The sequence below is a fragment of the Rhamphochromis sp. 'chilingali' genome (assembly GCF_963969265.1).
Source record: "Rhamphochromis sp. 'chilingali' genome assembly, chromosome: 17".
Classification (NCBI taxonomy): Eukaryota; Metazoa; Chordata; class Actinopteri; order Cichliformes; family Cichlidae; genus Rhamphochromis; species Rhamphochromis sp. 'chilingali'.
In genome coordinates, this window is record NC_137944.1 from 18,141,975 (window position 1) to 18,154,739 (window position 12,765).

The window sequence follows — 12,765 nt, forward strand, 5'->3', positions numbered from 1 at the left end:
ACAGAGGGGCATGATATCCCATACTGTACTATATACTGTGCTGTACCGCACAGTATATAGTACATATACATAGTACGTATAAGCGTTCTTATACTTCTGTAAAAAAAAAAAATGATATAGACACTTTAACACTTTGTTTGAATGTGCTGCTAACACAAGATTTTTATGTCTGTTTATGATTCCTTTAAGCTAGAAAAGCTATCAAGCGTATTCCATTTAATCTGGAGAGAATAGATACCCTGCCTTTTTATATATATTTTTTAAAATGACGCGATATATCTGTGTGCTGTTTTTAAAGATCTCCATCTATACAGTTGAGTAGTTTCAGGTTAAGTGCTAGACAGATTCAGCTCAGAAAGTGTAGAATGCTGTTGGTTTTCATGTCTTCATTCTCAACTTGGGCAGCCTCAAAGTCAACAAACACAAAGGTTTGAATGGTCTCTCCCAAAATTTCTGTATTATATAAACTTCAAACCTCACTCTGACATTCATGCAATAATACACAACAAAATGGCATAACCCCGAACGCACGCACGCACGCACGCACAGGAAAAAGACAAGATGACATCACTGTATCACTCCCCCCACTGATGTTTCACGCTAGGAATGTGGGTAGGAGTGTGTGTGTGTTTCTGAGTGCACATTACACTACCACAACAGCTGGTTGCCTTGGCAACAAGGACAATAACCTCAAACAGAAAAAGTGACAGCGGGGGCCATTGTTGCACATGACTTCATTTCTTTCATTAAAGATGAAAACATACACAGGCACACTTCTACCGAGCAATCTAACTGGCCAATCACGTCTCTTCATTTTTTAGTCGAGAAGAAAATATAATTATGTCAAAGTAAAGTCCTTCATGATGTGCATGTTTCACTTCCTTTTCCACTTAACACAAGGGAGCTACTCGGAAGTGAAGGATGGTCACTGCACAGTTTTAAAGAACACGAACACACACACACACACACACACACACACACACACACACACACACACACACGGAGTAATTGCAGCTGCCCTGTGCAATAAGTCAGCCCTGTAGATCAATACAATCCCTCAGTCTCAATGATCTCATCTTCCTCCCCTCACTGTGTATGTGTGGGCGGGTAGGTGTGTGGAACTGTATGGGTGAAGGGAGATGCAGAGAATACAGGGAAGGAGAAATGGAACTCAGAAAGAAGGAGGGAGATTCCATGGTTGGCATTGGCTCAGAGAGATGTTTTTAGCGTCCATTCGTAACACACACACATCTGCATTCATATAAAGCTCTTGGATAAAGAGTGTGTGTGTGGTAGACTATACACAGTGTGACCAGTCCAGCCTTTACAGAGTAGCACAGCAGGCTTCAGCAGGTTTGCCGGTGACAAGAGGCAGTGTGGCTGACGAAGACAGCTGGTGACACCTTAAGGGCATCCACAAGGTCTGGCACCGAGATAACACAAATACACAATGGCAGAGCATGAAATCTGATATGAGATTTAGTTCCTGAGGTCATGAATCAAGGTGTGGTTTGGGGGTGTACTAGAGTGAGCTACAGTGGGCCTAAATATAGAGATGCATAATAGACACGGAGTGGTGCCAGGCTGCAGGGTCTATCTCAGAAGAACCACAAAGTGGAAGTGAGAGACAAAATGGAAGGACATATGTCAAAATGCCAAAGATTCACACGACATCTAGTGAAACTGACTGCTATATTGTTTTTGTTACACTTCTGAATTCAAAAGGCCAGACAAACACACTTCCTTGACTAGCGATTGCTGTTTACGATAAAAGAACAAAGAGATAAAGATCTATTTGCAGTGAAATTTAAAAGGACAACTTAAAGAAAACAAAGCATAGAGATAGATAAGATATCTCACCTGTGCCGAGGTATCCTTTAAACCGCTCTCCAATGCGATCCACAAATGCCCCACAGATATCTATCCCCAACAACGCCACCTACAAAACAGAATAAGAAAAATCAAACAGTTATAGCGGGCCACACACAAAAATTATTATATTATACATATCAATATACAGTCCGTTTTCTACATCAGTGACAGCAGTGAGAGGAAGAGAAAGGGGAGGAGGATTACATTCGATTCTGACATCCTGAATATTTTTTAAAGACCATCGAGGTTGTTTATTAAGTTTCTACTGACTCAGCAGACAGGTGAGACTGTGAATGATCCTTTTTCCATATTGAGAGTAGGGGTGGGCGGTATAAATGGTATACGATAGAAACGATATAAATTTGGCCAACGGTAGAGATTTTGACTATACCGCTCTACCACGATAGCGCATGTTGATGGTGTCATTAAGCTGCGCCTGTTTTGATCAAAAGCATTGCAGCAGCTACAAACAACATCATCTGCAAATTATGCCGGGCGACAGTAATAGCAAAGAGACAAAGCACTTTTGGAAAATGAGGAAAGCCGAAACCTGAGCTTCCTCCACTTCCCTACCCCTCATCAAAGCGTGTGCCAGATTTCGATGTCTCATTATGGAAATTTGTGATCGTTTTTTTTTCTCATTTGCCCCTAACCACCAGAAACTGTCACGTTAACTTTCATCGAGTGGAAAAAAGTTAGCGCTCAACCTCCAGCTTCACTGTGCTAACATAGCCGTGTAGCTAGCGATCGCGTAGCATCATTATATACGAGCTAGCCCAACTTCAGTAACCCTACAAACGTCACTGCTGTTTAGTTTTCTGTCTTCATTTATGTTGGAAGTGATAGCAGAGCTGTACGTTTGAATTTTTCAGAAATCTCTCAGTCAGAACATGATTGAGATATATATATATATATATATATATATATATATATATATATATATATATATATAAACACACACACGTGGAAACTAGCGAGCTAACTTACTTCTGTTTTCATGGATGCCTGGATGCTAAACTTAATTGTTACATCTGGTAAAGCAGCAACGCTGATCATTTTATTAAAGATGAAAGAATTTACACAGTTTTTAACTCTCAGCAATGATGCCGAAGTGTTCGTTTGACTTTGGGACCTGAAGAAGACGGAGTTTTGGACCCAGATTACTCCGCGAGGCTCCTGACTACGGTAGCCGTAATGCGCCGACAATCCATCAAGCGGTGCGGCTTCATAGCTTACCAAAGTCATACTAAAACATTTTTGACAGATTTCTGTGCGCTGTGTAGCACATAAAATCGGTTCGAGGTGAGTAAGCACAACCAGAATTCATACATAAGACACAGTCGATTTTTGAGAAAATTGAAGGATTTTAAGTGTGCCTTCTAGTGTGTAAAATCGCGATATATATCGTTATGCACATGCTTCAAATTATACTGTGATATGGATTTTAGGCCATATCACCCAGCCCTGAGAATCAAAATCTTGCCCCCACTCGCTTTAGAGATGTAATTTAGGCCAGTCAGGCATTTTCCAAACCTGTCCGAGTCTCAGCTATATCACAAACACGAGAGACTACCAACAGAAACGGAGTACAAATTGGAAGTAATTCATTCTAAGCAGCTTAAGAGTGTAGAGGAAAAGAAAAATAAATAAAGACATTTCAGACATTTTAACGGTGGTGAATGAACATAAGTAAACCTTCCAAACTTTCACCAACATACAGTACAACCAGGGCTGTGCACTTAATCCAGTTTAAATCGAAAGACTCAATTAAAAGACAACTTAATAAACTTAAATAAAGTCTATTATTTCTCCAAACTATGTGAGTTTGCGTCTTAGATAATCATGCTCTGAATATCGACCAACATAATTGTGATTTCTGCCACAACCTAGTAGCTCCAAATACAACTACTTGCTTTTGAGAACTGATGATACTCGAGCAACCTCTATGTTTTGGTGATAACCCCAACATGGAACAAAAAAAGATCTCAAAAAAAGACTGTGATAATTTAATCACACAAATGCTTAATGAACAGTGACAGGCTGAGGCTCAAAACATGCTTGAATTGTAATGTATATTCTGTCGTTAACTCGGAGCTCAAACCGAGACAATGAGTGTTGTGTTTAATGGCTAACACCTTGCCGTTTCAAAGATAACTGCATGTCAACAGCTGCGGCACTCCTGGTTATGCAACACCCAGTCAGCTGTGTCCTCTTTAAACTACCTGCATAACTGCAGCTAATGGAGGTGCACACTGATATGCATTTTGAAAATCCGGTTAAAAATTATCCTGGAAAGAAACATAATGACTGAAGTCACAAGTGGAATAGAACGTGATGGCACCATTATTGTGGTGTGGGATTGTGTTCTCTAAAGTCACCTTTAATAGTCCTTCCACACTCTTCTCCACTGCCTCTCTGCGTTTTAATTCACCTCACAAGCAGAAGAAAAACTGGCCTGCGATATGATTCTTAGGGGGATACAGAGTTGTGTCTAGCGGTGGAGATGAGTTTTTCCACTGTGATCCTGACTAGGATCACATGCGCTGTGCTGCTGGAATGCTTGTTTTGGCAGTGCTGTGGTAAAAACTGAAGTGAAAAAAAAAAATTAAACATGACTCTCTGGACTCAGTAGGGGAGTCAGACTGCAGTTTTTCCCTATTTTAGTCAAAGGAAGAACAAAGGCAGGTATCTACAGAAACAACAAGGGGAGCGATGAGGAAAGCATGAAACGGGGATGAGGGCCAAGTCATGACACACAAAGCAAAAATCACCTGGAGAAGAAACACAAGCCCTGGGTCAACATGATGACTCCGTCATCCTGACCTAATTTACAGGGAAGGGGGTGGCAAAGACAAGAAAAACACCAGGAAAAAGACAAAAACGGTAAAGGATGGAAACAGCCCCTGGGCCTCCCATCCCCCTCTTCCACTCAGCACCCCAACGAGCTTGGAGCCCATAACCATATGGCATCCTCAATGGCAGAGACAGAGGAGAAGACAGAGTATGAGAGAAGGAAGGGACTTGACATGAGGAAATGCTGGAGAAACAAAAAAGCCCAATTTCTGAGAAGTTTCAAGTCAGGTATGGCCTCAAAATACTTAAAAACCCTATACAATAAACCATGTGCATGTTTTTAGTAGCACTGACACCAACACATTTTCTGTATCTCCAGATTACAGGATTCAAAATGACGGGGGAGCTGAGGTATGTTGGAGAAAAGAAAAAAACAAACTGCAAATATATTTAGTGCCGTATGAATGGCTCTTTGTGAAGCCCCAGCCTGCTTAGCCTGCTGATACGCATACCAGGTACAGGTTTTACTCTGGATTCCAGTAAGGGTTAAAGTGAGTGTTTGATTGAAGAAAAAAAAAAGTGTCCAACGCTCACAGAGAAATAAAGACAGACACTCAAACCATATGATTACAGAACAGACGGTTAATAGAAAACAAACTGCTCACAATTTTTGGTAAATGAATGAATGTTTCAGTTATTTATCAAGCACAGATACTCAAAACTAGCTGGCTCTAGAATCTTCTCACACTGGTCGAGTTACATTTATATTATAACATGAATTCTTAACAGAGAACAGTGGTAAGGCAATAGAAAAGACCGCATATGTATCGGGATATCACCAAGCTAATAAGCAACTACAGCTCTACTCCGAACCATTAATCCAGTGATTATAAAGAATAAAGAAAAGGACCAGAAGCAGATTTAGACCATTGTCTGATCCTGCTCCTCAGAGCCAAGCTACTGTTATAGACTACAGTTCAACAGTTCCTGCAGCTGCTTCCCACAAAAAAGCGGCGATCAATTCCATTCACTGGACGGTGTTTCCTGTGAAGCACCTGCAGGAAGAAGCCAACACAAAAATAATTTTATTGCACAATAAAGAAAAAAATCTGAATATGGTGACACTGAAATGGACAGCGCCAAGTCGGGATCTGAATCTTAAATCTCCAAATTTATAATTTCCTTTAACCAATACATGCAGCTTTATCTGACATGTGTTGACAGCGATGTCAAACTAAATGCAGCAAAGTGATGTCAGCTAAAAGCATTTTCTATTGATGCTGTGTTCTGGATTAAATATAATACAATGGGTTCAATGAAGCTAAAAACTGGTGTAGGCCCACAGACTGTACATGACAGACGGACACAGCCACAAGAAAAATCACTTGCTTTTTTCTGGACTTGTTTCTTAGACGAGTCCACAGTTTCATTTATTAAACCTGGAAAACTGTATGCTAACACAACTGATCACACAGCAAACCACATTAATCGTCAGATAACGCATCTTGAATACACAAACACCACAAACATGCTCTTGAGGTCCACATCAGTAACATGTCTCAGGCCCATAGGTCACTGCTTGTGTAGGTCTGCTCCCTATGACCTATAAGCAGAACTGATAATGACACAGGTATCACTTAAATATTACCAAATACTAGAGGTGGGAATCACCATACATCCCACGATACGATATTATTGCAATTTTTAAAAATATTTTGCGATATTCAGATTCTGTACATAAAGGTAAACTTTAGCAATATTCATTTTATCTAATATCAAAGTCTCGCACTCAGTCTTTCTCTCATTTCAGTCAGTTTTATTGTTGACAAACTGAACGGTTTGTATTACAGTCTAGTCCAACTTAACTGAATGCAACCATCTGGTACAATTATAGCTATTCTGAACTATGCAATATGAAAACTATGCAGCCCCTTCAGCAACTGAAGAATTTGAAAGTAAATTAAAACAAAAATATAATTTTACATTAAATAAAAAAGTTTTAAACTTAATTAAAATAAAACATGTCTTAAATTAAAATAAGTAAACCGTCATGTTTATTGCTGCCAAAAAACAGTTAAACACATTTGGACAGTGAAGGAATGTCAGGATTCTTGCTCAGAAAAAGTATCAACATGCTCTGAAGTCAGAGCACAAAAACCTTTTTGTAACAAAATATCAATTTCTGCTGTCCCTGTATCGATACATTATTAGCAAATAAAATATCACGATACTTAGAGCTGGGCGATATGAGATTTTTTCATATCACGATATGTTTTTTTCATTTCAGGCGATAACGATATCTATCACGATATAAGCCAAATAACTATATTTGTAAGATTTAAATGTGCCGTTGCTCACAAGTAAAATGTGAAATAATCAGCAGCTTGTTTTTATTTAAATATTTATTTCCCATAATAAGTTCAACAGGGTAGATGTACTTAAGGAACATGAGACTTTTTCAGATAAATAAAGGCAAATATTGCAAACTACACAAAAGGCAGCCGCTAAAGCGTTTAAGTTTCAAAATAGAACAAACGAAACAGACTAAATTGTCAATTCCACTTAGAAACAAAATATTAATTCTAAAAATAAATCTTAGTTTGTTTTACAGAAGAACAGACAAAACTGACTAACTTTTGTCAATATCAAATAAACTGAGAACTAAAAGGAAATTCTCAATCTCTCCTTGTTGTATAGCTGAGCTTTTCTAACAGTTTTAACAGTTACTTTAGTCTGACAAAAGCCGAATGACGAATTAGCGCTTCCAGTCAGAGACTGAGGCTACGTCCACACGTACACGGGTATTTTTGAAAACTGAGATTTTCCGTTTTCGTTTTAAAAAATAATCCCGTCCACACATTAAGGCAGAAATGAAGGAAAACGCTGCTATGAACATGCCAAAGCAGCAGGCGGCGCTAGATTCCTAACCGTGCAGAAATGTTGGCCAATCAGAAGTCTAGAAGCCTCGGTGGGAAAAAGTAAACAAAGCTGGGGCATAGAAGCAGAACCGAGTCGTATGTGTGGAGGGACAGTAACTGTGTGTATATGTAAGCATTTAAACACTGCAGAGAGTAGAATTAACAGTAACAGTATTGTAGAAATTCATTTCACCGAAACAATAACGTGGCGCACAGTGTGACGCATGCACCAGTTTATTGTATTTCCAGTAGGGCTGCTCAATTAATCGAATTTTAATCACGATTACGATCTGGGCTTTCAACGATCATTAAAAATGACTGAGCCGATTATTAGCCCCTCCCTCATTTATCCGCGACACCTTAAAGGCCGGTCCGTGAAAATATTGTCGGGCATAAACCGGTCCGTGGCGCAAAAAAGGTTGGAGACCGCTGATTAAGAGGACCCGAGGGAAGCTCGGAAAGCTAAGCAGAAGTTATTTGGAGAGTGACTGCCGTTGGTTGAAAAGAGAGTTTAAAAAAAAAAACTTCAGTGGTGTTGCACACTATTTTATATATATTTTTTTAAAGTCATTGTTAACCCTTTAAAGCCGGTCAGAGCTGCATGCTCCGTTTTGCATAACTATTGTTAAATCCCTGTAGAACCTGAACCGTGTAAGCTAGCGCAATAATTTGTTTTGCATATGAAACCGGAGGAGTTGTACTTACATCTTATGCCATCAGCTTGTCCTCGGTCACGGTTTCGTTCCACATATAGCTTTGCAAAAATTGCATAAAAAGCGCTTGCAGGAACAAAAACATAATATTCCAGAAACACGCTTTGCCGTTCCTATCAGCTGTTCGTAACCCTTCCCACAGTGAAATGATGCACATGCTGTTTTCTTTGCAAATTTGCATCATAGGATTGTTTTTTGTTTTTCCTCTCCAAAATAAAACTATGAAGACACTCAAAATAAATTTCCTGTGGTGGGAAACTATTTTTTACAACTTTATTGTATTTAAAGTTTTGAGGGATAAACCTCTTAAATTTCTCCAAGTAGAAATATATGTAAACAAAACAAAAGCGATTTTCAATTTTTTTTGTAGTTTATTGCACTTTTTTGCAATTTATGTAATTACTATGGACTTAATGCATACATATTATTAAAATATGGGCTATAACAGTTGTATTGATGTATAGCAACTTGAAATGCTCCCACAAATGGCACTACAGCATGTAAAAAAATAATATAAGCTCTGGTGGACTTGGTTCTATAGTAGGTCTTAAAGGGTTAAATAAATATCGTCAAATAATCGTGATCTCAATTTCAGTGAAAATAATCGTGATTATCATTTTTGCCATAATCGAGCAGCCCTAATTTCCAGACTTGCTTTCGGCACAATTTACAGTGCACGCTACTCTGTTTTTTGTCAGACTTGAAATAGCCGAAATACCTTCACACTACGGAACTTCTATGGCTCTTCCGTTCGACAATCTCTCCGGCATTGGAACCATCATCTGTTTTCTCTTCGGTCACGCTCGGTTGATTTTTCTAGTCGGCACACTCATTTCCTCCATGCGCTGGCTCCATTACCCGCTGGCTGCTTCCCAAACAAACACACGTGCGGCTTGGCACTTGTGCTGTACGTAACAAGTCACGCGATGTGACGCTGCGGCTGTGATTGGTTCGGCTCTGCGCTACTTAATTTGGATTGGCTGACTTTTTTTTATTTATTTTTATTAAGAGGACAAGAGCGGCGAGGTCTATCGCGATAGCTTAATTTCTCTATCGAGTAAAAGTTATATCGCGATACATATCGTTATCGTTCTATCGCCCAGCTCTAACGATACTACACAGTATCAATTTTTTCCCCCACCCCTACCAAATACCATTCCTTATTCTAACTGTAGACTGTGGTTATGTTTCTATAGGCATCTATCCTAAAGCATAGACTGTAAATCATAAGTAGATATATTATTATTATTATTATTATTATTATTATTATTATTATTATATTTAAATGTATACTTATTTTACTGTATCTGTTTATCTTATCGAGATGTTTGTTTACCATATAGTATTTTAATTTTAGCTACATGCTATTCCACCTATTTAACATATTTGCCTGTTGCTCTTAACTTTATTTTCACAAAGTTGGGATAAATTAAGCTTTTCTTATCTTATCAACGCAAGCTTTAGTGTGTGGCATCTCTTACACTCCATTAGACACAATTCAAAGTGTTTGGACAGAGGAGTGTGGATCAGTTTGAGCAGTGATGGGTCATATGGACCTGCTCTCCATAAAGGCAGCATGCAATATTAATATTCTCTCTTCTATAGGTTCTCTAGCTTCTGTACTCTTCTGTAAGCAAATTTGATTTCCTATTCCGTCTACACAAACACACACACACAGAAAAGAAGCAGATGAGGCAGGGAGGCGAGGATACATTAATGAACTGATCAATAAGAAAAGGAAACAGTGAAGGGCACACAAACGCAGCCAAGAAACAGAATATTTTTTCCATTACTAAGAGGCACTTGATTGTGACACTCTTTGTGCCTGAAAGATCTCTGAAATGTATTTGTAGGTCTTGAGTTGTGTTTTCCACTCACGCTTAGCCTGTGTCTGACTCTAGTTCTTGTTTCCTTAAATGCCTCCTGTATTCATCTCCTCTCTTCAACTCTTTATCACCTCCCCCTCCCCCCACCCGCAACTGCTGACTCAGCATGTTGCTTACAGCTTAAGGCCTTCTACCCAACAGAGATCATGAGCATTGCTAAAAGCCTGCTGTATGAAGGCCTCTGGGGCTCCCAACTCACTTGCACATCAGTGCAAAGTGAGCTCGAGTTACTGGCTGTGTCATCTACATAAAAGAACAAACCTAAACAAAGAAAGATGTTAGCTTATCACAGCCACAGGAGATTAAAAAAAAAGGCTATAGCACCATACAAAACCATTCACTGAGCATTTCTCTTCACTATTTTTAACAATAGCAAAAAATTCAGCTTATAAAAAGCTTTCTTCTTGAACATCTAACAGGGATACTAAGCGGACAATTGGTGAAGACTCCACAGCTGTTTTTGTACAGTGCTTCTCACAATACCGATTTCACTATTCCTAAAGTTTCCATGGTACTAAATGGAAATGAATATTAAAAGTTTTATTTAAAAGATCACAAGACCAAAATGACAATAAAGTCCAGAACACTTTCTTTCTCTAGCTGGGTGTCGTCAAATTAAAAATCTCTTCCAGAGGCTCAGATGCTTCCTTACGCTGAGCACACAATTTCCACACTCATACAGACTTTCTGAGTCCTGCATATCAGTGCAGATGAAACTAATCAGTCCAAAAAGCGACTCGAGAGTAATACTGCAGCATGGCTTTAAAAGGGATTTCCAGCTGTTATGACTTGCTGTCTGGACTGGTGTGATGTGCTGGCAGAAATGGCACATTCCTAACTCTGTCTGCAAACCAGCACATTACACACAAAATCCAGGACTTAAATAAGGAGAATACTGAGAAAATCTTGAAGAGAGAGGAGATCAAAGGAGAGAGAGAGAAAATAAAACATGGATCATAACAATGAATCTCCCAACCCCTCCCCCATCCCATCCAATGCTCCAGCAGTCTACAGTCCTAACAATGGGTCTCCTTAACACAGACACGCACACAACCAAAACAGCAGCACAAACCCAACAAACCACAGGAATGCCCCTCAAAAGCACTCCTCAATGCTTGGGTTGCATTTAAAGATGTCTGCCTCTTGTGCTCCAGGATTAGGATGTCATAAAGAATCACAGAGCCTTCTGCTTCTTGCCAGCGCTTTTGTTGGAATTTTCCAGTGCACACATTAATCTCAAAACATTAGACTTGGGTCTTCTTCATATCGTTAACAGGTCTTTAAAATGTTTTACATCATCTTTTGAAAAATATCTCAGTAAATGTCAGTGCTGTCTCTTCCCAGGTACCAGGCAAACCAGTGGAAAACAATTCACGAACAGGCCGAAGGAATGGCTCATACGATGACAGCTCAAGCTCTCTCACCTTGAAATTGCTGGAGTTCACCCATCCCGTTAACTCGTCTATAGTCTTGTCCAGCCGGGGTTTGTCCTGCTCTACGTCCGGGGAGCGATGCGGATCGTTCAGATAGTCAATAAGGTCCTGTCCGACCTGCAACCTGCGGGTAACATCTTTCTGCAGTACCTGCTGGTAAAAATACTCCATGTTGTCATGTTCCTCCATTGGGCACTCAGTGCCGTGCGGCCAGCCGCTGAAGCCGGCCGGAGACAGGAGACAGTGGTCGGTGGGACGGGGTGCAAAGAACTCGAGCTGCGAAGTGTAAACCCTTCAAGGGACAGAGACACCGTGCAGTCTGGACTGCCTCTAACTGATGTTTAGTCATCAACGTACAATCCCTTGCAATATATATATATGTGTGTATAGATCAATGTAGCATAGAAATCATCCCTCCACTTTATACGTTACGACAAAGACGAAGCTGGCTGGTTTCCTTATTAGATACCGTTAACTCAGAGGGAACTTAAACTTGGCGAAACTTCGGGAAACGAATAACCGCAGTGGCCCTCAGCCGGTTCCTTTAATATAACCTCATCAGAAAAAAATAGCAAATATGCTTGGCTGTTATGCTAACAAAAATAGCACATAGAAAGCTAGCACGGCCACCCAAACAAATATGGACAGCTTCACAAAAGCTAGCTCAGCTAGCTACCGTCAGTTATCCGCAGGCCTCAGTCCGCTGCTCTATTCCATGACCGCAGGCTTTAAAGGCGTTCAACGGTCAGCTCCGTCCGGGGCAAAGTTGCACCAAACTTCCACAAAAATAGTTCAGCTCCAGTCCGGGGGTCTCTGATTTCTCTTTAACCCAGGAATAATCGCTGCTGCCGTTAAAGCTGTTATTAGGCGCTGAAAGCTGCGCGTTGCCGGGGACTGCAGTTCACCAGGAGGCGCAACCGATCAACGATCAGGCCGATGGGTCTTCGGGCACTGCACAGCCAGCCTGCATAATGCCTGATGTAAAATAAACAAGTGCACTGTGAACCACATCCGTACTAAAATAGGGAAATATATACGCTTATTAACTTAAGATATATTTTTATTGATTGTGGCTGGTTAATTTCTATTCTCTGTTCTAGAAACGATAAACAAAATTACTGTTTACGTGTGGGCGTGTCCGCTGTCTACA

General features: G+C 40.0%; 1 protein-coding gene across 1 annotated transcript in view; it reads right to left on the bottom strand.

Moving 5' to 3' along the window:
* The window catches only part of clasp2 (cytoplasmic linker associated protein 2), a 67,234-nt gene extending 54,688 nt beyond the window's left edge, over window positions 1-12,546 (bottom strand). Inside the window, exons 1-2 of the mRNA XM_080862926.1 lie at window positions 11,607-12,546; window positions 1,861-1,939 (exon numbers count right to left, since the gene is read on the bottom strand). Of these exons, the coding sequence (XP_080719052.1) occupies window positions 1,861-1,939; window positions 11,607-11,804 (277 nt within the window). The 5' untranslated portion in view covers window positions 11,805-12,546. The remainder of the gene's footprint in view (window positions 1-1,860; window positions 1,940-11,606) is intronic.
* Between the last annotated feature and the right edge of the window lie 219 nt (window positions 12,547-12,765).